The following is a 26,543-nucleotide window of genomic DNA, read 5'->3' as shown; positions in this document are numbered from 1 at the left end:
CATGACATGAATAGAAGATCTGCAGCAGATCTTATGCCCCCAGTTAATAGCCATATTCATGAAGTTGCTTTTCTTCCAAATCACCAGTACTCCTATTATTAGAGTTAAAAGCTGTTGATCATAGACCAGCAAGGTCTACGATTGGTAGAGCAATCCCTCAGCACGCAAGACATAAACATGAAACAGAAAAAAAGCTTCCTCAATAAACAGCTTAAAACCCTACCCAGAAACAAATATCAGATGGAGAGACACACACATAAGAATGAGGCAATACTCTTATCTGATAGGACAGCACCAACATCTCACGTGTGTTTACAGTGTTTAAAGGCACCATAGTTAAGAACTTTCAATGGGACAGGAGATGGTAAGAAATTTAAAAGAAAATAATGAAGTAGGTTTGCAAACATTTATGGATAGAGAAAGTGCTTTTTAAAAAATACAAGTAGGTGATGAAGCCAATAGCAACATTTTCTTGATCATAATAGACCAAATAATCCTTCAGCAATCTGAAAACTAAGAAAAACAGGCAGATTATGACCCCATTCAGAAGCAGAACACAGCAGAGGACAACAGAGGATGAAAAGGTGAAAGGAAGAGGAGAGGACAAATGCCCTTCCAAAAATTCTTGACAAGTTTGACCTCTCCTGTAGAACCCACGCAAGACCATAAGTAAGCACCAATCAAGGCACAAGATAAGAACTGCATGATATTGCAGTTTCTGTTTGTTTGGCCAGAAAAGGCTGAATTTTACAGATACCATGCAGAAAGTGTGCAGACAAGAAAACTCAGGCTATAATTGAAGAGGTCCAAGTCAATGACCAACCAATTACTGCATAAGGAACAAAAAAAGTTAGCAATGCTGTTGTCCACTGTTCAAGGAGATAAGTAGAGAACAGGAGGATGGAGAACTGCATTTAAGTCTGTCACTCGACGTGACAGACATATCAGGCATAAGGAATAACAGATTCTCGTTAATTCAGCAAGGAGACAGCACAGAAAAGGCTGCTCAGCTACTGCCTATAGATGACATCACTCCAAGACAAGTCAGTACCAAAAGGAAAGAAAGTCACATGGAATCTGCTCAGAATGTCAAAAAGACATGGAGAATGAACGAAGCGCATACCAAAAAAAAAAATAAATATACAGGTAACAAAAAAGATGCAGGAGTCAAACTTCAGAAGAGCAATACTTCTAGACCACCATCTTTAGCAATATTATGAAACATGAAAAGAAAAATAAAGATACAAAACCTCTAGGAGAGCTTCCTAAGAACATCTTCTGGTATTTCATTGAAATCAAACTGTCAGTAAGGTACAGGAGATGTCAAATTGAAGACAGCCCATCATGAGAGCTCAGTAGAGCTAGAGTCATGGCTGACTGAAAGCTGCCAGATTTTCCTACATGCAATGTCTGTGAAGACAAACATCCCAAAGGCAGAGGACCTTAGAGGAAGCGCATGAAGCTTCTCATCAGGCAGTAGATTATTTAAACACTTTAAATCTGCAGTTTCAGTACAGTATAGATTCAAGTTTTACATCATGCAATATTTAAAGAGTATATTCCTGCATCATAGATCAAATCAACCTAAAAGATCCTGGTGTCACATCAAGATTTTAACCTCTATATTAAGAATGCAAATTTGGCAAGTGCAGCAGAATGAGTGAAGAACAGTAGAACAAAGATGGAAAACAAATGTCCAAAGAAGGAAAAAGAGTAAAACTCTCAAGAAAAGAGTCTCAAGGAAAAAAAGTAAAACTGAACACATGAAGTAGGATCACAAGAAAAACAGTGCAACAAACAGAGCTTTAACCACAAGTATCCTTGCCAAGATTATGAAAATATTACCATGTCCAAAACCTGAGGATTTATTACATTTCTTTGTTCCTCTGAACAGTTACTTGCTAATTTAGACTGATGACAGCTCGAAGCTGCTGATAAAATGTTTTTTCTATTTTTCACCTGAAAGTCTTTTTCCCTTGCTTAGTCACCAAGACAAACTCCGAACATGTCAAATTGTGTGAGATTTCTGGCGATAAAGTTGCAAAGATGGCATAAGCACTGACATAGCTATCAGCTTTGATTTCACATTTTTCCTACGCAGCATTCCTTCATTCTCTGACCCACCAAACAAACTGCATAAAAACACCCATGCACAATATAAACTTCTGAATAGCAGGCTATTTGCTAGATCTCCTGTGTGAAAACTAAAATTAAGGCAAAAATTAATACTACACTTCATTGATGTGAGAGTCAAAGGGCTAAATCTAAACACAGAACACTGCAAATCTCCCCACAGATAAAAAGAAAAAGCTACATTGCTCTATATAATTACTGGTTTAGTATCAGTACATTTAACAGAATGCAAGCATCTGAATTACACTCAGTTTCATTTATGGTACATTAACAACAGCTGTGATATTCCACAGTAGAATACTTTCTAGAAGTAATCTAACACTTACTTTGGTGTTACTGTTTTAATCCAATGGAAATAGTTTCCTCTGCTATAGGCACTTTAAAATAGTTCAGAAAAAGAAATATTTACTGTATTAAGATGTCAACAGAAAATAGGCATAATTTTAAACACCTAAATTATTCTCAAGTTGAGAAGTAGTCAATTCAGCAAGACAAAGAATGGAGTCTTTTGGAAGATTAATATCTAAAAGAACTACTGATACGCAGATACTTTATTTCCCTTCTTGTCTTCTTTTCTATTTTGCTTCCCTAAGACACTTATACATCTGGAAAGTCTTCAAAAATCTCAAATCGGAAAATACTTCAAGTTCACATGAAAAAAAAAAAAAAAAAATAAATAAAATTCATTTGTTTAAGGCTAAATGGAATATTTGTACAATGAAAACCCAGTGAGAAGGACAAAATGCCTCAATATTTATTGAGACAAAACCTAAACTGCAGAAGCACTGATAATTTAACTAACAAACCAGACTCTACTGCATATGTCAGAAAACTCAGCTTCCAATGTGAGTTTAGAAAAATTAGGCCATTTGCATATTCTGTAGGTCTTCCCCTCCTTTTATGCCAATCATAAAATCAACCTGAAACTCTAGATCAGAATCTTTTAGCTCTTGTACTTTGAGCAGATCATTACAGCCTAGTACAAAGCTTCCACAGTTAAAAGTAAAGCCAAGTCTTTTCACTCTAGGCAAAATTCGTGTTTATATAAAGTTACTGGGATCCTTCTGGATTAAAGGCAGTGTATGCATATATATAGACAGACATATATACAGACACTATCATATCTTTGTGTGCATACTTATTTATCATGTATGCTATAAGCATTGTAATGACTGATTTCTGTTTATGGTCCGCCACATGAGAACTGAAAGTCATCCTAAATTCAAAAACTCCCTACGAACACAGTTTGAATATTTCCAGTATTTCTATTTCCTGAATTTTAGTAAACTTAATAACTTCCAAAAACCCTTTAAAATCAAATCCAAACACACTACAATTTTAGTACACTTCTTTACTCCTTGAAATTTGAAATAATAGTATCCAGTCATCTCTCCATCAACTGCACACCCATTCATACTTTTGTAATACACAAAGTATGTTGTTTACCACTTCAGAGCTCATGATGTGTCCTAACGCTTACTTAAAAAGAGAGGTTCATCACCCACACATTTGTTCTGATACCGAAGAAAGAAAACTTATTTAAACCATGCATGTTGTTCTCACCTTTCCTCCCAAACTTCCCTCATGAATTCTTAGAGAGCCTAGATGAAATGCAGAACTAGGCCAGGCGGGACATTAAAAGGGTGTAACTGCAAAAAGTGCTTTTGATCCTTTCAGAATATTGCAGGTATTTGGAGAGCAGAAGAAGCGTAACATCACCATATTTGCAAGAATCAAAGAAAAAAAAATCCTCAAGACTACTTCATTCTTCTTCTCTCATTTAACACACTCTTTGAAAAAAAAGAACAGAAAACCCCCTTATCAAATACCCCCTTAACCCACAGACAAAAGCTAGTAGATACTCCTGTGGTGAAGGAATGACTCAACCTCTCTTGGATCTCAGCAGCCGTCTGGAAGTGCACCTCTGTTTTCACAGACTGCAGACGAATCTAGAACTTGCGCTCCCAAGCTTAGTATTTCATGGAGTTTCCAAACAAAGCAAAATCATTGCACGCTACCCTGAAATAGCCAGTGCCTCACTTCAAGGAAAGATTTGCTTTTATTATTCAAATATTCTAAAACCTGAAAATATTGCTGCTCGGTAGTGTAGCCTACCATCTGGGAACAGACGTAATGCTGCCTGTGGAAACATTAAGCAAGGTAACTTTCCACAAAGATGACAAGCCAGTGGCATAAGGAGGGGGGGTTGGAACTACATGATCTATAACGTCCCTTCCAATCCAAACCATTCTATAATTCTAAGTCACATCTACCTGGACTTGTGCAAAAAATTTTGGCACTGTCCCACATGACATTGTCTTGAGAAGGCTGCAGGAGACCTTAAGAGCAGCTTCCAGTACCTAAAGAGGGCCTATGAAAATTATGGAGAGGGACTTTTTACAAGTGCATGTAGCAATGGGGGGGGTGGTGGGGGGGGGGGGGGTGGTTTTAAAATGAAAGAGGGTAGATTTAGAGTGGATATTAGGAAGAAGTTCTTCACTGTGAGGGCGGTGAAGGAATGGAACGGGTTGCCCAGAGAAGTTGTGAATGCTCCATTCCTGGCAGTCCTCAAGACCAAGCTGGATGGGGCTTTGAGCAACCTGCTCTAGTGGAAGGTGTCCCTGCCCATGGCAGGGGGGTTGGAATTGGATGGTCTTCAAGGTCCTTTCCAATCCAAACCATTCTGATTCCACGATTCTAGATTGTAACATTCCTAACTATAACCTACTGAAGTAATGAGATCATACTGAAACAGATGAAAACCCTGTCCTGTCAAAACCCAAAAAAAGGAGTCTGTCAATGCCTCCCTGGGTGTTTTACAAACTGAGGCACAGCAGGTCTGTTGGGAGCAATAAATGCAGCAACCAACACCTGTCTATATAAGATTGCACAGAAAGAGATGAAAGAACACAAAGAGGAAATGGTTTATGACACCAGGAAAGGTTGGGTTAACAGGGAAACACAGCAATACAGCTTCCATTGACAGGTCCTGAACTTTCAATGGCAAAATGGGACATAAATGGGACAAGGCACTTTGTTATTTTCCACAGAAGTAGTTATCTGTGTCAGGGCCACAGCTTGCAACCAAGTTCAAAAGAGCCAACAAACAAAAACCAGATCTTCTCAGCACCATTCACAGTTCTGTTAGCAACTCCACTAAAAGCATGCCATATCTCGGTGTTCAGCTTTGATGTCAGAACGAACATGCAACTACTCAGAAACTTCTACAACAGAGACATGGTTAAGGTGGTTCTTTAAGAACAAGCAGAATCAAGTGCTCAGGTTTTAGAAGAATGAGAAGTACCATTAAGAGTCCAAGTTGCTTTTTAAGAACTGAGCTGTTGTAGTAAAGCAGAGGCAGACCTAGGCTATAGTGCAGAGACTGTATTATTTCAGGTCTGTATACTTTTTTGCTGAAAGGACATCAGACTTTTTTTCAGAAAAAGCAGAAGCTTGCAGAATTTTTTTCTCATACTTTATCTCACATCCAGTAAAAAATCATTAGATATATATAAAATATTTAAATATTTTCTTCTAGATATTACAAAGTTATTACAAGTTGTTACAAGTAATTTATAGTAACACTACTTATTGCAAGTACCACGAGAGCCTAGCAGAATGGTAAAATTCAGTTTCATACTAATTTTTTAATAATTTTTTCATTTTTTAAAACAGCTACTAAGTGTCATGAAATTTGATTTTAACGTATTATGGACCACAAAAAGCAATGCACCAGCTTCAAAGTGCAAGCACACATTTTCAGAAAATTGGTTAACTATAAGAATTGCAAGCACAAAGATGAAGAAAGTTCTGTTTGATGAGACTACTGATGAGCAAAGAAAAAAAAATTAAGTACTTGGGAATCAGCAATTAACTAACAATGCTGTTGAGTATTTAGGCACTGTTCACACAGTCACCTTTCAAAGCATAACCATACTTTATTTACACTAAAAAGGCAGCCACAACTGAAAACAAACACAGACTGTACAGTACTTACCTCTGCTTATTTTACTAATTGTTCCACTTTTTTTAGACTTCTAGATGAAAGGAGAGAAAGCAAAATAAGAATACACACAAAACCTCAAATATTTGTATAAACACAGGAAGGCAAAGCATTCATCAGATTGTAAATGCACACACAGAGGTTTTAACTCAAGAACTAATAAAAACTAATGCAAAAAGCTTTTCATCATCAAGAACTGAAACAGATATTCTACATGTTTATATACTATTACTTAGACAATACAGTAATAATAGGAAAAAAAAAGAGAATGTCATGTCTTTATATATATAAATATATATATTTATATACATGCATCTCCTGAGCACAAATATTAGAATATGGAGCTTTATAATACAGTGTGTAAAAAAAGCCCAGCACACTCTTACTCATTTGATCCACTATCAAGCATCTATTGAAACACAATTCCTAAAGAAAGACTCAAGAGTAATTTACATCAAGACGAATAAGTATGAAAGGCTGTTGCACATAACATGATTTCACTGGGATTTCCTCAGGTATCACCTACATACATTTGTGATGGAGTTTTAGCAGAGTGCCGAGGAACAGACAATGACACTGCATTTGCATTGTTAACCAGGAAACCAAGACACACATACAAAAATATCCTAGGAACATACTCAATTGCTTCTACATAACAAAGGCTGGGTAGAAAGGTGTTGTTTAGTCTTAACTAAAGAGAGATAGAACTGGAGAAATAGCTATGTGCTTCCTACAAAAATCACAGGAAGGAAAACAAAGCCTTCATTTCTTGCCCAATTTCTCCCTGGTAACAGCACCTCAGTGCTTCGGTTTCTTCACATGTAAAAATCAAGATCATCTTTACTAATTGCATAAGGTTGTTGTGGTATTTATCTTGGTTCAAGTGTTTTAAGACCTTCAGATAGAAATGCCATACAAGGCACTCCTCAGTAATAGGCTCTTTTGCAGTTTTCCTAGCCTTGTGACTTAATTCCTATTTATAAACACATTTTTCCGCCCCCCCCTTTTTAAAATATCATATCCATCTAATCCTTTTAGTCCTACTAGCATCAGATGATCTCTTCCTCTGTTCAGAACTGACTTTTACACTGAAAAGCCTAAGCTCCGACTTCCTTGGTACCCATCTGCAAAACCTTTTCAAGAGTGCATCCATGTTTATGACCCTTTTTAGCTGATGAGGTCAACACAGTTGAAAAAAATCTTATAATTTTAAGTTATTTTGACGATTATACACAGTACTGCCATCTTACAGCATAATACACACACATTTTAAAGTTAATCTGCATTATAACCAATAGGGGAAGATTAATTTTCTATGCAAACAAAAGTGTGTGCTCTGTGGTACATAGTGTAATGAACAAGCTGTATTTTACAGTTATTAAAACAAAACCATTGTTGCTCATTATCACTTCCCTGTCAAAATGAAGATTTAAAAAAAAAAAAAAGGAGGAAAAAAAGTATTTTGGCCTGAAGAGTTCATCTGAGAGAAGGTTTCAGAACACCCAAATAGGAGGAAAGCCTTCATAAATTACATCCTACATAGGAATAATAACATTATAAACAGCTAGATTAAGACCATAATGGAATTTGACAAGCAGTAACTTACAAGTAATGAAAACAGAATGACATTACGTAGTCTCCCAGACACTGCAGCAGATCAGCAGTTTGCAGTAAGGCATTTTTTCATTTATGAAAATGACTGTAGATATAGCAATAATCAACACCAGAAATTGTTTAGAAACATATATCTCAGACCATGCTTCTATTGCATTTCATGTGAGATCACTAGATCTGAATGGCATTTATAGATTCTAACTCTTGATTCATTCCAGACTTTAATTTTCCTCCCTTAAGCCTCTTTTATACATACATAGATTTCTGTTACACATATATACATATAAAAAAAAAAAGAAGGTAGCTGGAATTTTGTTGAAGGAGACAGATGCACACACACCTAAAACCTATTATGTTATTTAACACTGAGGCTAGTTCTGCCATTACTTCCAACCTGTTAGTCTGAAATTTCATACACAAGCTTTACTTGAGCCATGGCTTGGGCAGTAAAATGCAATAATGCTGATTTAGCAGGGAGGCAGCCATTTCTCTCTCAGTATTAGATATTTAAGAAAACCCAGAAGAAAGCAAACCCCATGCCTGAACTAATAAAAACTACCCAAAACCTGTTCTCAACAGCAATAACACTATCGACTTTTAGAAGCAACACGAAATTGACATGTTTTTTTTTACTGTAAGTTTCCAATGCACTTTTCAGCTGACCCTGGAATAAAGAAAATAAATTGTTTTCTAAATTATAATTTTTTCCACAACAAAACCCTCCAAACCCATTTCTCTTCACACAAATATCAGTATAAGTCAGTAAATCCAGCATAAGAAAGAAACCAAAACTGTAAGTTTATTCTAGTAATGCTAAGAATCCATGGGATAAATTAAGATCCTAGTAATACTAGAAGAGCAGTGCTACGTGCAACTTGTGTCCCATTAAAGGTATCTCATATGGTACACAGAACAGAAAGACATTATGTGACATTTAGTACCACTGAAGTCAATGATCAAAATAATCAACGTCACAGATGTTGAGCCTTCTGCTCTGGTATCTTCTAGATGATTTTATAATGTCTGTAAAATGTTCCTGCTCCGGCAATTGAAATTTATTACCTGCAGCACTGTTAATTCCGTCTCATCTTCTGCACCTTCAGGAATTACAGCAAAAGCTGAAAGAAAAAGCAGACTTTTTTCATTTTATAGGAGCTCATTTTCACACTTGACAAAGTTCTGCAGCAAAAGAAAAAGAATTTAGGAATATTTTCACATTGAATGTTACTATATTTGTAATAATCTTTATGAACATAAGGCAGTCCATTCTTACAGAATTTATACATTTGCTGCCTGACAATTCTATTCCTATACATTCCTGAAAAGATCACTCTTTGATGTGAAGCCAATTTACCTTGGCTTCAAGACAAATAAATTCCATTAAAACAAAACAATAAAATCTGTTCAGTCCAGTAGTCCACTTGACAACAGCATAAAGGGACACCTACACTCGACACTATCTTAGGTTTACATTTGGAGTACCAAAGCTACATTTGGAACCACAGAAACTGACAGCACCTGACAGAAATTTCTATCAAGCTTTGAGATAGCTGTCACATGCTTGGAATGCCATCTTAGAACAATAGTCAACCTTGTTAATGTATAAGAAAATAAACATTTAAGAAAAGAACAGAGACCCCAATGAGCTAATTTGCACAGACTGAGCATTATCTTAAATCTTTTATACTGACACCATCTTATACATACACTTCTGCTTCATATTAGAAAAATCAGCATAAAAAAGGGTTCTGGTTTGTGAGGTTTTTTTCTTGTTGATACAGTCATCTAATCAATTTGACTCACCTTGCTCATTTGTAAAAATAGTTACATTTAACATAGGAAAGGTTTGCCAAGGATCTTCATATGGAGTCTTTTTCTTAAAGGTACTAAAGAGATGCAAATGCAAGTAAGTTGCTATAAATTGGAAGGAACTCAAGATACTACTCATCATGGTCAAGTTGATGGGTTTCTTAAAAACTGGGACAGAAAAAGATCAACAGATTCAGTGAAGTCTCTCACTGCAAGTTTGAAAGCAATTTCAAGCAATAATAATTTAAAGTGAATTACTAGCAATTGTCAATTCCTTTGAGATGCTAGAAACCTGGAATGCAGGAAAGCAAGAAGACAAGATTGTCCAAAGCCTGTTGCACTCCATCTCTGATTAGCTATACTCCTATGCTCTTGCAGCTGGAGACCTAATTTCATCAAGTGTCTAGGAGCTGAGTTTCACAATTACATTTCAGGTCTCAACTAATTTGAATCTCAAATCACACCACTAGATCCAGACATCCCAAAATTCCAAACCAGTAGACCCATGTTGACCATAGCTACATTTCAGTAAGGCATTTAGCCAGGAAGAAGAAAACAGAGTACAAGTAGGAGTGTTCCCCCAAATATTATCCTCAAGCAAATGTTTTGAACTTCTAGTTCAAAAGTGCACAGAGAATACCTCAATATGCCTATCATATCCCTTGCTGACAGCATGTTCTGATCATTTTCCTCCTTCTCTTCCAAGGTAACAGTACCTACAGCTCCAAATAAGGAATATCTTCCCCTACACAAACGAGACCTACTTCATCAACTTTACAAGATCCTAATTACAAGATCAACACAAAACACTGTTACACCAGGAAATGTGGCAATTACATAGTATCAACCTGAAGAAGCATCCCCTCGTAAATTCAGCTTAGCTGCAAAACTGAACACAAGGAGAATTTTCAGGACTTTCAGCTGTGGAACAGCACGAGAGACTTGAAACAACTGTGACTGACAAGAGATTATAGAACGGTTATACTTGGAAAGGACCTTAAAGATCATCTAGTTCTAATCCCCCTGCCATGAGCAGGGACACCTCCCATTAGACCAGGGTTGCTCACAGATGCTGCCTCTCTCGCTGCAACATTTAAAACCCTGTGCCACACTGCTTCTAAGATTTATAAAATATTAATGCACATGATCCTTGAAACAAATCAAACAACACTCAGATAACCTGGGGGGGGGGGGGGAGACCTATTGCATACTATGTCTTTGAGAGCACAGCTAATTCCTCTTCAGGGGATTATTTTAACAACCTACTGTACCTTCATATTACAGAACCACAGAATTGTTGAGGTTGAAAAAGATTCCAGAAGATAATCTAGTTCAACTCCCATGACAGCAGGATGCTCAAGACATTGTCTAGTCAGGTTTTGAGTATTTCCTAGGACAGACATTCCATAAACTCTCCAAGCAATCTCTTCCAGTGTAAAAAGAAAAAAAAACAAAACAAAACAAAAAAACAAACACATGTTTAAATGGAGTTTCCTGTGTTTCAGTTTGTGTCAACTACCTTGTGCTTTTAGGCCCCACAGGGTCTGGCTCTGTCTTCTTTACTGCCCCCATCAGGTATTTACACATGTTGGTAAAATCCTAAATGAACCTTCTCTTCTCCAGGTTGAACAGTCCCAGTTCCTTCAGCCTCAGCTCATATGTCAGGTGCTTCCACTAATTATCTTCATGTTTCTTTGCTGGGCTCACTCCAGTATATCCATGCCTCTTTCGTACTGGGGAACCCAGACCTGGACATAGCACCCCAGACATGCCTCACCAGGGCTGAGCAGATAGGAAGGACCCATGTACCTCGACCTGCTGGAAACTCTTCCTAATGCAGCCCTGGAGGCTGCTGGCCATCTTTGTCACAGTGGCACACTGCTGCTTCACAGTCAAGTTTGTGGCCAACCAGGACCCTCAGGTTCTGCAAAGCTGCTTTCCAAACAGTGCGCCCTCAGTGTGCACTGGTGCATGGGGTGACTTCCTTGCTAGGGGCAGGACTTGTCATTTCCTTATGTTGAACTTGTTTGTCCAAGTTTTCTGTTTGCCTGTTTCTCCAGCTCATTAAGGTCCCTCTGAATGGCAGCTGGTGTATCAACCTCCCCTACCCATTCTAATTCCTCTGCAGACTTGCTTAGGGTTCAACATGTCCCACTGCCCAGGCCATTAATGAAGAGATTAAACACTACTGCAGCCATAATCAACCCCTACAGCGCACCATGCCACTGATCAGAGCCCATGAGCCCAGCAAATCAGTTTCCTATTCACCTCACTGTCCACATATCTAGCCCATACTTCATCAGTTTGTGTATGACATTACAGGATACAGTATCAAACTTTGTGCAAAAGTTGAGATAAACAACATTCTCTGCTTTCCCCACTTTCATGAAAGCACTCCTCTCATCACTGAAGTCTTTTGGGTTGGTCAGGCCTTTATGAAAACATCCTGACATCTCCCAGTCACCTTCTCGTCCTTCCATGTATTTGTCTTTTCCTTCCTTGGTTGGTAATAGTATCCAGGACTATCTGCTTTGCCGCCTTCCCAGGGACTGAGATGGCACTGGCCAACCTATAGTTTTCCCAGATTCATTTCCTTGCCCTCCTTGAAGACAAGAGTGACATTTGCTCTCTTCTGTCCTTCAGGAATCTTCCTCAGTCACCATGACCTTTCGAAGATTACCAAGAGTGGCCTGCATTGACACTGTCAAGCTCTTGGGGCTACCTCCCATCAGGTCCTGTGGACTTTTGCATGTCCAGTTTGTTTTAATGTCTCCTTAACTGGTCCTCCTTCGGTGAGAGTAAATTCTCCTTGCTCCAGACTTTTCCATGTATTTCAGGGGCCTGGGACTGCCAAAGGTGAGTCTTACCAGTACAGACCAAGGCAAAGAAGGTTTTGAGTTCCTCAAACTTTTCCATGTCCTTCTTTTAACCAAGTCTCTCCCCAAATTCAGAAACATTTTTCCCTAGTCTCCCTTTTGCTGCTGATACACCTGTGGAAGCCCTTTTTCTTGCTTTTCACAAGTCAAATACCTTGCCAGATTCAACTCCATGTGGGTTCTGGCTTTCCTAACAGCATACCTGCACTCTCAAGACATTGTCTCCATATTACTCCTGGAATGACCTGACCCTGTTTCCATCTCTTGCATGCTTCCTTTCCGTGTCTGGGTTTTGAGCTCCTTGTCCCTGTCTGTAGGCCTCCTACCATCTTTGCTTGCCTTCCTGCACATGGGGATGGACCATTCTTGAGCTTGCAGATGAACCTGGAAAAATCAACCAGCTCTCCTGGACTACCTTCCACATCAATCTTTCTGTATTGTTGAGGACAGTGGCAGACTGAACATGCCTGGCTAAAAATTACTTCTGTTGCAGCTGCCCTGACACAGTGCAACTTCAACACTCACACATATCATTTATTAAACAAACCAGTATCTCTCATGAATGCTGAAGTTCTCTCTATACCACTACTCTTACTCCCAGTGATTTCAGACATGCAGCCTCCCCTTCTTTTCCAACAAATAAACATATTAAAACAACTTGTTATCTTTTACACTAAATATTCCAGGAAGACTTTTTCCACTTAGTACATTTTAATAAGACAAGAACTGTTCAGATTATTTTCAAACTACTGAAGAACCATTCACTAAACAGATTAGCAGACCCCCGAAGACACCAGAAGAAAATCCTCCAGTCTTCACACAGCAGCAACCAAGCTTTTCACTAAGGCAGACTGTATGAATTTATTTCAGCAACAAATATGCTGTGGCCCCTCTACTACCTTATTAGCAAATCTGCTCTGCACACATAATCTGACATGAGTAAAGCAGCCTTAAGTAAACTGGGATGCACTTGTGGAGTAAATTCAAGTCTTACTAAGATATGGCCAGGACTGTTCTGTCTGAGCAACATGATATCTCAGCCTGGAAATAAGTACCCTCTTCTACGGATTTACTGGGAAAAGGGTGGCATCAGAAGAATGTGGTAAATGTGGCTGGCATACAACTGATCAACAAAGGAGCTACAGGGTAGGTAGGAAATGCAGTAACTGAGCACAGCTGGGCATCTCTAAGATTAATTCATCCACCCACAATTCACTCCCAAGAGAAAGGTGTGCCCAGGAGGAGACCTCAGACAGAAAAATTCTAACTACACATGCAACTACACATGACCAGATTAGTTGTACAACACAGGTAAAAAAGTAAATTCTCTGTGGAAAGGATATCTTTTTGTTGTCTGTAAAATGCACATGCACAAACGAGCATGATGTATGTCTGGGAGCTATTAGATGCTCCTATAACAAAACAGTAACTTTCCATGTCCAAACATTAATTCAGACAACTGCAACAGATTTCTTCCAGTACAGAACTCCCCAAGGCACACATCAATCTCTGGAGCTAGAGGCACCTTTGCTAAATCCAGAATTTCCTCTAGTCCCTTTGAGTTTTTTGATGCAGTGCAAGCATAGTTCAGAGGGACCACTGATTTACCACAGAGCACAGGGAAGATAAACACTGAGAGAAGAAACTGATTAGCTGGTGGAAGTTCAAACTGCTGGACATCACAGTAACCAAAAAGGCTAGAATGATTAACTGCACCATTTCCTGCAAACAAAGCTTTCTAAAGCAGAAAAAAAACCAACAAGGCACTGTCTTAAATGCACCTCTTAATTTTGTTTTTGTTATGTCATTATTTGATGCATTGCATACTTTGAAGTTTGCTAACACACACAGCTATTTACATCATCTGGCACAAGCAGCGATAAGCTGAATGTGTCAACTGCCAGCCCTCCCCTCCTTTTGCTAAATGCTCAAAAACTGAGGATAAGTAGGAAAAATGAAAGAAATTTTAGAAAGAAAGCTCTTTATTTTCATCAATCTTATCTTTATTTCTTTTGAAAGCAGAACTAAAATCCACTGAAAAAGCTAGACAACATTTTGGATTTTCCATTCCAAACCCAGAAATTTAATCAGAGAATGTAATAGAAGGAGCTTCAATTCCTATTTTTCTCAAGTAAACAGACTTGCTTATAACATGAGAATGTAAAAATCGTTTATTATCATTGTTTAGCAGCAGAACTGCAGGCATATGTGCCAACTATTTGGAAAATGGATGTAAATACTGTAGTATTAAAACACAGTATACTGAATAAATACAGACAGTGATATAATACCGCATTATAAATGTAGATGCAATCCTTTCTTCAGTACTACGCTTTCCAGTGTAAACAATTCCAAAGGTCTACATCCTTTGAGTGCAAAGGAGGTTAAAAACTGAGGAGTTCATTTTTCCTTTCACAGACAAAATCCATTTGAAGCAGAAAGGCAACACTTCTGTTATCTTCCTCTTTTATAGTCTGGTTTGGGGCTGACTTACCCCAGAGTCATTCCAGACACCTCACAGGGCTGTGGGTCAGTTTAAATGAGCCACAAAAAAGTGACAATTCTATGACGTATGTACAGCAAACCCCTGACTAATAATAACCACTTCAAATAATAAAAGCCACTGATTATGTTGTATAGACAAAACATTTAAAATATAATTTCTTTATATTTTTAATTACAGTTTAAAGAAAGAGGGATGGAGGAAGTGGAGGGGGTGATGCAGGTAAATTTCCAGCATCTGAAGCTTGTCATAAAAGCAACTTGTTTTATTTCTTTACACTAATGGCACACAGGGAAAGAAGGCAGTTGAAATCACCACTGCAAACCACTGAAATGTCTAAATGAGTGCTGTGTATACCACTATCTTTATAATAAAGGCAAGCAAAGAAAAGCAGTAAAAGCATCATCATTATCCCTTATGATTGTCTAGAATTAAGACCAAACAAAATCATCTGAATATGTTCTCCCATTCTTCAAGCTGCCACCTGCAAGCCAGAATGTATGAAATGACTTAACTGCCATCATACACGCTATTTTGTTCTGCAAAATGTAATCCAAATTATTTCTGTTTTCCAAGAGCAAGACTGATTGGTCGTCTCAAAAGTATGGGGTTTTTAGGAAAGAAAAGACTTTAATTTAAAAAGATACTTTTAAAACTGCAAGCAAACCATGATACTGCAACAAACATCCTGTGAACAAATTGTATACCAGCATTAATTGAGACCTACTAAACAAGAGGTAATTGCACAAGCAAGAGTTCACCATTGCTGCCTTCTACCTGTGGGTGGGTATGTATGTATGTACAATAAATACACATATAGACAGGGAAAATTGAAGCTGCTATTCTCTGACTGTGATGACAATCTGTTAAAGGTTACCAGTGCTACAGCACCTTGCTGAAGCACTGGAGCAAAACTACTCATCCTGGAAAGAATGAAACACAGCTTTAGGAGAGCAGTGGAGTATTAGATCTCCTCCAAAGCCCAAACTGCATAGGTGAAAGAAAAAGGGGTTTACATGAGAAAAATCAAAATATCACTGTTTTACTTTGCTGGAATCAGGATTTACTTGTACCGAGTTTCCCTTGCAGGATTTTGATCCACAAGGCACAGGAGAGGAACAAATCCAGAAGCTCAGAACAAACTGACCAGCCTCTGCTGACAGAGATGGAAGAAGCATTCAGGAACAGAAATAATGGGAAACAGAACAGATGTATCTGTTCCTGTCTCTTAAACTCACGGGAACAGCTACTGACTCCAAGAGCCTGTGGTGATCCAACTGCCGACACATTACTAACCCTTCTCATCTTCTCCCACCCGGCTACACACGTTAAGAACATCTCTAGAACACAGTAATACGGTGTTTTTTCTCTACGTTGACATTTTACCCAGGCCATATTGCCTTTCCACCTCCCCTCAGCAACTCCTCTCAGAGAGGCGCTGATCCAACCCGAGCACGACTGGGTGCCAGCTGGCTCTTCAATGGAGATCCCCCTGACCTCAGGGGCTGTACCCCGAGAGCTGGGTTCCAGGCGAGGGCTGCCCGCTGCCCCACGCCGCCCGAGACAGAAAGGGCGCCCTGTTCCCCGCGCACCGTGCGGAAGGGGCCCCGGAGGACGGGAAGCGGTCCGGGCGCTGGCAGCACCGGCTCCGGGAGCGGGGGCCGCTGAGGGGAGCCCGCGCCCCCGCTCCGGGCTGCAGCCCGGCTCTCCAACAAACTTCGGCGATGAGGCTCCGCCGCCTGCCCGCCCGCTTCCCCCACGGGGTGGGACGGACAAGCGAGGGAGCGGCTGTTCCAGGGCACCCACAGTTCTCCAGCTCCGTCCCGTGTTCTCCTCCCCTCAACACCTCAGCGGAGTGGCCGAGCGCCCCGGCTCTCCTCCCTTCGCCTCGCCATGGCGGCCCGGTCCAGCCCCCGGCCACTCACCCCGGGTGCGGAGCAGCGGGAGAAGGAGGAAGAGGTGAGCGCACGCAGCGAGGAGCCAGCGCTTGCAGCCGGGCTCCCGAGACATGTCGCCACGGGCCGCCGAGGCTCACAGCCGGGTCCGGAGGAGCGGGGCTCGGCGTCCCCGCCAGCCCGCCTCTGCCGCAGGAGCGGGGCGAGCGGCCTCCGGCTGCTGGCGGTGCCGCCCCCCCCGCCAGGGCCCGGCACGACCGGCCGCCACCGCCGAGGGGAGGGACGGGGCGGAGCGGCGCCGCGGCGCCCTCTGGCGGCCAGCAGCGACACAGGCGCCCCCCCCCACCCCCGTGCCGGGCAGTCCCCGGGCACCCGGGGCTCCGGCAGGCCCGGGGGCCACTCCGTGCTGTCATGGCGAGCACGGGTGTACGCAGCCGTGACTGACCATCCAGCTGCTGTTACCAAACCAACAACTTTAATTCTCAATGCTACATTAACTTCACAGAGAGTCAACAGACAGGGTTTCTAGGTTGAAATCTGCAACCAAGAGTGGAGACATGAGGTGCATCGTGGAGTGCAGGCACTCAACATGAGTGGGCCACAGCCTTGGCACCAGAGAACTCCACAGCTGCACACAGCTCACCCATAGGGAACACCACCCAGAAAGAAATGCAGACCAGGAGCTGCACAAAACTAGCTTTAGGGATAATGGGAAACAAAGAAGTAGTATCTGACATGCATAAATGTCACATTACAGGCAGGAAATTTGGACATAACAGCTGCATGTGAACAAAGAACCTGTTAGCAAAGAAAAAAATTACCCCACATGGATCCTGGAGCAAGGAAGAAAAAGACATCCACAGGAATGTCAAACCTGTCCAGTGAAGCAGTTGACATGCTGACAGCTTGCTGCAACATCCACCCATACACCCCAGACCACAGAACCTCAACCTCCAGATGCTGGGGAGCCAGAGAAGGGTGAGCAGGAAAAGGAGGAAAAACCCCGCAGTGTGTATAAAATTTGCCCTGCACTGCCACTCTTCCTTTTTCCATAGCAATTAGACCTGTATTAATAATTACAGATTCTTCACATTCAAACTATAGTAACAAGAAATTCTTGACCTTACTTAACATAAGGCATGCCTCTTTGCCCTTAAGTGATTTTGAACATAACAGCCGGTGCCCATAGGTTTCCTTACACATTGGGTATGTGTAAATGTGAATCCCAGACGGGTCTGTATCTGTCAAATACTTTCCATGCAGAACCCTCCTACCAGCCCAGCCATTCAGTACACCCTGATCTCACTGGAGACAAATAGTGCAGTGCTTAGGTCAGCCGTAAACTTCCTGTATTTTTAATCCAGTAAGGCCAAGAGCATGGGACCTAGCTTGGACCTTTCCTCAAAACTCTGCAGCTTCTAGATCTACTGCATTCTTTTTCTGACAGATGAAGTGCATACAATAGGGTACCTTAGGCATGCCAGAGAAGGGATTTTGAAGATGAATGGAAATCTTTTCACAGTGATAAATGATCATTCTCACTGCAAGTTCAGGCAAGCACATTTATATCACTGTAACCTGGTAGCAGACTTCACACTAAAACTTTCTCAACAGAAATAGATCAGCCAGACTGACTTGGGGTGTTAGACTTGTTTTATATATTTGCTACCTCCCTTACATTGCAGGGGAGTTGAATAGAGAGGAAAAACAGGAGACAAAAGTGAGCTACCACAGCTTGTTATTTGCCTTACAGAACAAGTGCTTGTTGCTGACATTCTGATTCACTAAATAAGTTACTGGCCTCAAGAAAAATAATTCTAGTGCAATTTAAATAAAAACTTTCATACTACATTTCTCCCTCTGATTCTACGTGCATGCTCATTACCAGGAACAAAAAGCATTAAATTATCCTTCCATTTCTATGCTTACAACAATATAAAAGGTGTTAAGCAGGAGGATTCACACGTACATCTGCATTTGTTTTCCTTTGTAAGTTCCAGCAGTGTTTCCTGCTCTTTCTCCCATTTCCCTGTTATGTGCTGGTTGCCAGAAGTATTCACATCACAGAGATCATGCCCACAACAGCTGGGATTAACATTAGGCTTTTCACTTTCAAAATGATTAAGATACACCCCTGTTCAAATGTTTCCCTATGCAGCAAGTCAGTAAGGAAAAAAACAAACTTCCAGCCTTTTGCTGAGGTGTAATCTATGTTTGGTTTCTCACAAATATAAGAGAAATTTCATTGTAGCAACCTCCCTAGAAATATGGAACTCCATCATCAAACCTAATGTTTTCCGACTGTTAAGAAAAATAGCACTATAATCCTATATTCAGGGCTGGGAGGAGGAAGGAGGAAATAAATTGTAGGAGGTATCCTAAATTGTGGCACTGAGGCCTCTAAAATTTCTGAGGTTGATTTTTCTTATGGATTTGTGAAGCTTTGCTGATTTACTTATGTTTGACAATTTGATGTGAGACAAAGCAATGTTTCAGTAACTGAGAATTGTCAGTGATTGGAATGGGGACAACTTTTCACCTACGATTTTGGTCCTGAAAACACTTTATGTGCATAAGCAGTTAAGAGATCAACAGAATTATTTGCATGGTAAACGTAACTCCTTACACCTTTAGCCTTTTTCATGAATAAAAAAAAAAAAAAAAAGAAATTCAAAGAATCTGTAGTCCCAATGGAAAGGTAAGCTTGACGTCATGGCAAGTATTTATATTTTACCAAGCATAATGATGAATATCTACAAACCTTACTTGGATTCCAGCTGTGCCATTTGGGCTAATGTATTATTCACCCATCCCTTTACACCAACCAAGGGACAAGCAAACTTTCTAGCTCAGAACAAAATACTCAGATTACCATGTCAGACAAAAAGGGAACAGTGGGAGTAGTTCAGAGACAGGTGACAGCGTGACAACACTTAAGACTGGCCAGACTGGCACATGGTTCAGAGGTGGTTTGCCCTTGTGTGCAGGCAGCCAGCAGTGATTTGGGATACTCTGATGGCTGTGTCATCTGTTCCTGTAGAAGGACTACAGTATGGGAGAAGAGGGATATTATGAACCAGACACAATAGCAATTTGTGAGTTAGAGAACTTGACTGAACTACTTTGTTGTGTTAGCCATTTGAAAAATGTTTAACTAATACAGGAATGACCATGTAATCATGCAGTTCCTTTCAATGGATGGCACAGCAAGGCACTTTCATCAGAGACAGGCCTGTTAATCACGGGAGTCAAGTTCTGTTCCAGCTCTTCCTTAGGTTGCTGCTGTTCAAGCTCTGTCCTACTTGACAAGTTACGTAAGCAGGGCCATAACTCTAAACTATGACTACTCCTGAGGAAATCAGCAACACCAATCCAAATGGGTTCAGAATCACACAATTCCTTTTTTAATCAGAATATGCATCTGGTAACAGAATTTCACAGCTTTCAGGTACTTCAGAGTGTAATTTGATGATAGTTCCATTCCATTAGGAACACACCATCCAAATAATACCCAATCTACATTTCTCAGATGCCAGAGCTCAAGCGTGGGAGCTCTGATAGACCACATTGCTCAGCTTTTAGCTATACCCCCTTATCCCACTCAGACCACTCTAAACAGCTCTTTGCAGGAGAAACTGGCAATGGACTGAGTGATGTAGACAGGACTTGGTCAGTGACATTTGGCCTGGGACTTGACCTTCCTTGTTCAGAACTGATAAAGCTGCAGTATCGGAGCACATGTGTGCTGTAAGCCTGACAACCAAACCACCAAGGGCAATCCAGTCAACCCCTGTGGTAGCCCACAAAGTAGTCTGAGTTTAGTCTCCCTCCTTCCTGGGTTAATCTGCGGACCACTTGCATTTACTTAAAATTTGAAAACTCCATCTTGAGGTAAGTCTTAGGGCACTCAATCAAAACCTTATGGAGAACAAATCTGGGGCTATAGCAGAGTCCTGGGGACAGAGTCCAACCAAGCAATTTCTCGTGACAGAGACTGCTGTTATTAGATTACACATGCTTTAGAAAGGACCTGGAAATTCACTGGGCATTAACTGACCAGTCACAAATTCTTAGAAGACCATAAAGATGGATCAAAGATGGGGCAAATAATGCCTGCCTAACAGCTCCTCTGTGTTATCCTGCACAGAAACAATGAAAACACCTTAGGTGGTGTATTTTCTGAGGTTTATAAGATAGTCCAAGAAGCAGAGTATATACACTCAGGGTAGCACAGGAGGACACAGGTATTTTAACATCTTTGAGTCATTACAGACTAAGCCACAGATGAGAAACAGGAGACCTATCAAACTGTGGAACTTGACACAGATCCCCAGAATGCCTTAAGACAGATGCTTAGATGTCAGTGTTTCAGTCTCCCTTATACACCACACCTTCAAATTTCTGATTGGATAATCTCAGCTCTGCAGGAAGTCTAAAATGGTTATTAATCAGGTAGCACAAAGAATATAACCTATAGCTGCAGCCTTATCAAGTTCATATTTCTTAAATTTGTGGTTTAAAACACACAGTAGCAGTAAATCAATAGGTCTGTGGGAGAGAAGCAAGCTTGGTATTCAGAATCTGGAATCCTTTGGAAGGTGAACCCAGAAACTAAATTCCCTCTCTCCCTCTCCCCTACCCTGCTTGAAACCTTTCTCACTTCTTTTCCTACACTTCAATGAGTAACTCATCCCTCCTTCCCACGGAATCAGTTAAGAATCAGTTAAGCATAGTTAAGTTGCAGGATCTGATTCTCATTCTTTCTTGCCATATTGGTTAGACATTAACTTTTACTGACAAGATCTTAAACCATCCTCAGATGTTTTCCACAGCTACACAAAGTTACCATGTTGACTTTAGTCATTCTGCACTCCTAAAATTCTACCTCCTCTTTGGCTTTGTTTTTACTACAGTAGCTCTAACCTGTCTAAAAAACCTTACTACAAGACTATCCAGTCTACCTGTAAATTACTGTAGTAACCTATCGTATCAGAGAAGGAATTCAGACTGTCAGAGTCCTGTGGAAAGGACCTTATTATCCTTAAGTTCTTACTAATACTTTGTCACATGCAATTATGTGCAATGATAAAATTTTCCCTTTCTACTTTTGGAAACTCAGTTTTACTTCATGAGATTATTTTAAAAATCGAATCATTTTATCTAGTTTTATCTAGGTTCAGAACTGACTGAAATTATTTAATCCCATATGATACTGACAAGAAAGTTCAGTTATAAATTATTTTTAAATTTTTATATTTTCATTTGTATTTTTAGTACAACTCTCCTGAAAAGCTATTGTATCAACTCTTTTCAGAAGCAGTATCTGCAGACAAATAGCTGCCAGGTTAAAACTAGGGGGGAAAAGCATTATTCTGATTTCTTGTGGCTGTCAGAGGATAAGAAGAAGATGATTTATGCTCCTATCTTTGTACCACAGTCAAGGATAAACAAGGATAACACTTTTCAGTCTCAATTATAAGCCAAGGGCATATTGCCCACTCCTTTGGTCAAATGAACAGCTTGCCTAAAACAACTGTCAGACTTTATACTCTCACCTGTTTGGTCTCCTACTGCTTCCATCTGACACAGAACTGCCTCTACCAAGCATGCCTGAGCTCTTTATATTTTCCCTGCAAGTGCAGCTATTTGAAAATACAAAATATTAGTCCTAAACTACCTGATAGTGTCTTTTTATCAATTTCTGAAAATATTACCTTGTCAACTGAGAGTGTATAGATGAACAGCAAGGGATTTAATGGAGCAAAACCATATAGGAATAGAATGCTTCTGTATATTTTAAAGAGCCTAGCAGCCTTGTTGACTACTTTCCCTTGCTTCTATTCCTACAAGCAAAGAAACAGTGGCATGAAGAATCACCTGCCCTTCTCCGCTGTGTGCTAAGTCATACAAGCAGGTTAAAAAACAAGGTGCTCAAGGAACACTGAGAGTGAGTGGTCAAATAATGTCCTCTGAATGTCAACTTTTCTGCTGTTTTGATGAGCTGTAAGTAACATGGTCACTCAAGCACTGACTAACCGACATCAGTTGCTGGGATTATTGTCTCAAGATGTCCCACATCTCACAAATTGCTTCCACGTATTTTGTTTTACCTCATTACAGCTGCATTGTGAACTACGACAGTCCAGGAACCAACTCAAAATTCATTCTGACATGCCAATTTGGCAGAATAAATAAATAAATAAAATCCTTAGGAGGATGCAACATCTGAACTGTGCTTAACAAAGACTTTGGGGTATCTCTGTCTCATAGCTTTTATTGCTAGTAATCCCAAGAAGTGCAGGGATTACACAGATAAGAACACTCTAAGCAATGGCATGAATGAATATAACAAAAAAGGCAGAGGGATTCATAAAATCACAGAAAGGTTTGGATTGGAAAGGACCTTAAGATTATTCCAATGCCCCTGCCATAGGCAGGGACACCTCACACTAAACCATGACACCCAAGGCTCTGTCCAATGTGGCCTTGAACACCGCCAGGGATGGGGGTGAACAACCTCCCTGGGCAACCCATTCCAGTGCCTCACCACCGTTACAGTAAAGAACTTCTTCCTTATATCTAACCTGAACTTCCTCTATTTAACCCTTGTCCTGTTGCTACAATCCTTGATGAAGAGTCCCTCTCCTGTATCCTTGTAGGCCCTGTTCAGATACTAGAAGGCTGCTATGAGGTCTCCACACAGCCTTTTCTTCTCCAGGCTGAACAGCCCCAACTTTCTCAGCCTGTCTTCATACGGGAAGTGCTCCAGTCCCCTAAGCATCCTCCTGGCCCTCCTCTGGACTTGCTCCAACAGTTCCATGTCCTCCTTATGTTGAGGACACCAGAACTGCACACAATACTCCAAGTGAGGTCTCACGAGAGCAGAGTAGAGGGGCAGGATCACCTCCTTTGACCTGCTGGTCACACTCCTTTTGATGCAGCCCAGGATACGGTTGGCTTTCTGGGCTGCAAGCACACACTTCAGCTGGCTCATGTTCATTTTCTCATCAACCAACACCCCCAAGTCCTTCTCCACAGGGCTGCTCTGAATCTCTTCTCTGCCCAACCTGTAGCTGTGCCTGGGATTGCTCCGACCCAGGTGTAGGACCTTGCACTTGGCATGGTTAAACTTCATAAGGTTGGCATCAGCCCCCCTCACAAGTGTGTCAAGGTCCCTCTGGATGGTCTCCAGCCGCACATTGAGCCATTGACCACAACGCTTTGTGTGCAGCCATCCAGCCAGTTCTTTATCCACCGAGTGGTCCATCCATCAAATTGATGTTGCTCCAATTTAGAGACAAGGATGTCGTGTGGGACAGTGTCGAATGTTTTACACAAGTCCAGGTAGATGACATCAACTGCTCTACCCCTGTCCATCAGTTCTGTAGCCCCATCATAAGAGACCACCAAATTGGTCAGGCAGGATTTCCCCATAGTGAAGCCATGCTGGCTGTCACCAACCACCTTGTTTTTCATGTGCCTTAGCATGCTTTCTAAGATAATCTGCTCCAGGATTTTGCCAGGCACAGAGGTGAGACTGTAATGCCCTGGGTCATCCATTTTCCCCTTCTTTAAAATGGGGGTTATATTTCCCTTTTTCCAGTTGAAGGGAACTTCACCTGACTGCCATGAGTTCTCAAATGTGATGGACAGCGGTTTAGCAACTTCATTCTCCATCTCCTTCACGACCTGCAGATAGATTTCATCAGGTCCCATGGACTTGTGCACATTCAGATTCCTAATATGATCTTGAACCTGATCTTCTCCTACAGTGGGCCTAAGGTCTTCATTCTCATAGTAAATGACACTGAGACAAGTTTCTCCAGAGAGGCTGAAGTATCTCCATCCTGGGAGACATTCCAAACCTATCAGGTAGGAGCCTTAGCACCTCCAGAGATAGTCATGGAGGTGCTGGAGTCATTAGACCAGGTGAACTCAAGGGGTCCTGCCCAGGCTAAATTAATGTCTTTTTCTGTGATGGTAGGGAGAAGAATAGCAAATGACACCTCTCTGACACACACTACAAAATCAGTCTATAACTTTGGGCTTATAAACTGATTCCATGGACAGTAGTTGGTATTTGCTGCCTGTTGAAGCCCCCCACTTAAGGCAAAACAGCATTTTAAAATAATTATTTTGCAGAAAGGTCAGTCATTAAAGGTAAACTAATTCAATTATGAGCTTGCCAACCATTCTTGCTCATGAATAAAGTCACCTAACAACCAGTCCCTGGCATGAACAAAATCCCAAAAACATCCCTGTGCAATAAAAAGAGTATTTCATTACATCTGAAAAGTAATTTTGCATTCTGATCTCAAAGGTGGGCATCTGCTTTCTCCTGTTGACAGGGGTAAGAGAAAACAAGGGCTGGGACAGTTAACGAGGTGAGGAGCTTATTGAGCAAAACTGACAGTAGGAACCAGAGCACTCCTCATACCAGGAATTTTCAGTTATGAAATGGCCTTAGGAGCCACTTCAGAGCAATTGCACCCATCACAGGCTGTATTTTCCTCAAAGCAGTTTTAGATTATGCCCACCAGCAGCTGCCCCCTTAGGATTATTTTATTTCGCTTTTGATACAGAAAATCAAATGGCATCAGATCAAAAAAAAAATGAAACCAAACACAGAATGTCACATGTGGTACAGAACCAAATACAGGAACATCAAATGAACATGACGCAGAGGAAATAGAAAAGTCAAAGAAGTTGAGGAGATTGATGTCAAAATCATAAAGTATTACCAAAACCCCCAAAATATAAAGTTCTAAAACAAACCCATTCATTTAAGCAAACTGCACTGTGGACATGCCCAGTATGCTATGCTGCTGAACAGAAATAAAGAGCTCTTTACATAGCTTTACAGAAAACACCACCAATCCTAAGTATCCTCTTCCATCTCCTCATTCCCAGTGCCAGCCAGAAGATGCAATGGACTGGGTCTAAACAGCCATGGCACTGAGCAAATTGGCTCTTAATTAAAAGAAATTTTAAACTGAAGTTTTATTAAAAACAATAGAACACACAGGTGCTGTTCCTGCTTTTTACATTAGTGCAGAGCTTCCCAACAGGCTGGCTGGGGCACACACCCACAATGGCAGCTTGCCTGTAAAAAGAGTATCTATTTCAATTAAAAGCTTCACAGATCTGTAGATTAGCACTTGAAATCAAACAGCAGTTCCGTAAACTAAGCAACATCAGTTCTTGGTCAAAAATCCACAACCATTTAAAGCAAGATGACTGCTTTTTGACTTGCCTTATTCAGTTATGCCAAAGGCAAAAAGGGAACTGAGCCAACCCTGTAATACTGAAGCTAGGAGGCATCTATATGGTAGCTTACGTGAGGCAATGGTGCCACCCAATGTCCAGAAGTTATACATGATCTTGTTTTTCTTTACAAGAACAAGCAAAAACAACCCCAAACAAACAAACAAAAAACCCACAAAAAAAAAAACACACCAAAAAACAACAAACCAACCAACAACCAAAAAAAACCCCAACAAGCTCTTGTAATTCTTATTAGTAATCAGACCTGTACACCGGATAAGGTCACCCTCAGTCTCCTCTTCTCCAAACTATAGAGACCCAGCTCCCTCAGTCTTTCCTCATAAGGGAGATGTTCCACTCCCTTAATCATCTTTGTTGCCCTGCGCTGGACTCTCTCCAGCAGCTCCCTGTCCTTCTTGAACTGAGGGGCCCAGAACTGGACACAA

At 40.8% G+C, this 26,543-nt stretch overlaps 1 protein-coding gene across 2 annotated transcripts in view; it reads right to left on the bottom strand.

Annotated features, from left to right (window-relative positions):
* The window catches only part of B3GLCT (beta 3-glucosyltransferase), a 53,039-nt gene extending 35,943 nt beyond the window's left edge, over window positions 1-17,096 (bottom strand). Inside the window, exons 1-3 of one of the 2 annotated variants that reach the window (XM_057410406.1) lie at window positions 16,864-17,096; window positions 8,813-8,868; window positions 6,131-6,170 (exon numbers count right to left, since the gene is read on the bottom strand). In XM_057410406.1, the coding sequence (XP_057266389.1) occupies window positions 6,131-6,170; window positions 8,813-8,868; window positions 16,864-16,948 (181 nt within the window). In that variant the 5' untranslated portion in view covers window positions 16,949-17,096. Of the gene's footprint in view, window positions 1-6,130; window positions 6,171-8,812; window positions 8,869-12,637; window positions 12,780-16,863 lie in introns of those variants that run through there. The other variant, XM_057410405.1, reaches the window with a different exon arrangement.
* Window positions 17,097-26,543: the final 9,447 nt, after the last annotated feature.

This window comes from Pezoporus wallicus, unplaced genomic scaffold (assembly GCF_028554395.1).
Source record: "Pezoporus wallicus isolate ANWC-B61680 ecotype Strahan unplaced genomic scaffold, APGP_CSIRO_Pwel_v1 contig_1876, whole genome shotgun sequence".
NCBI classification, from domain to species: Eukaryota; Metazoa; Chordata; class Aves; order Psittaciformes; family Psittacidae; genus Pezoporus; species Pezoporus wallicus.
The sequence above is the reverse complement of the archived record's forward strand: the minus strand, read 5'-3'. Positions and strand labels throughout refer to the sequence as shown.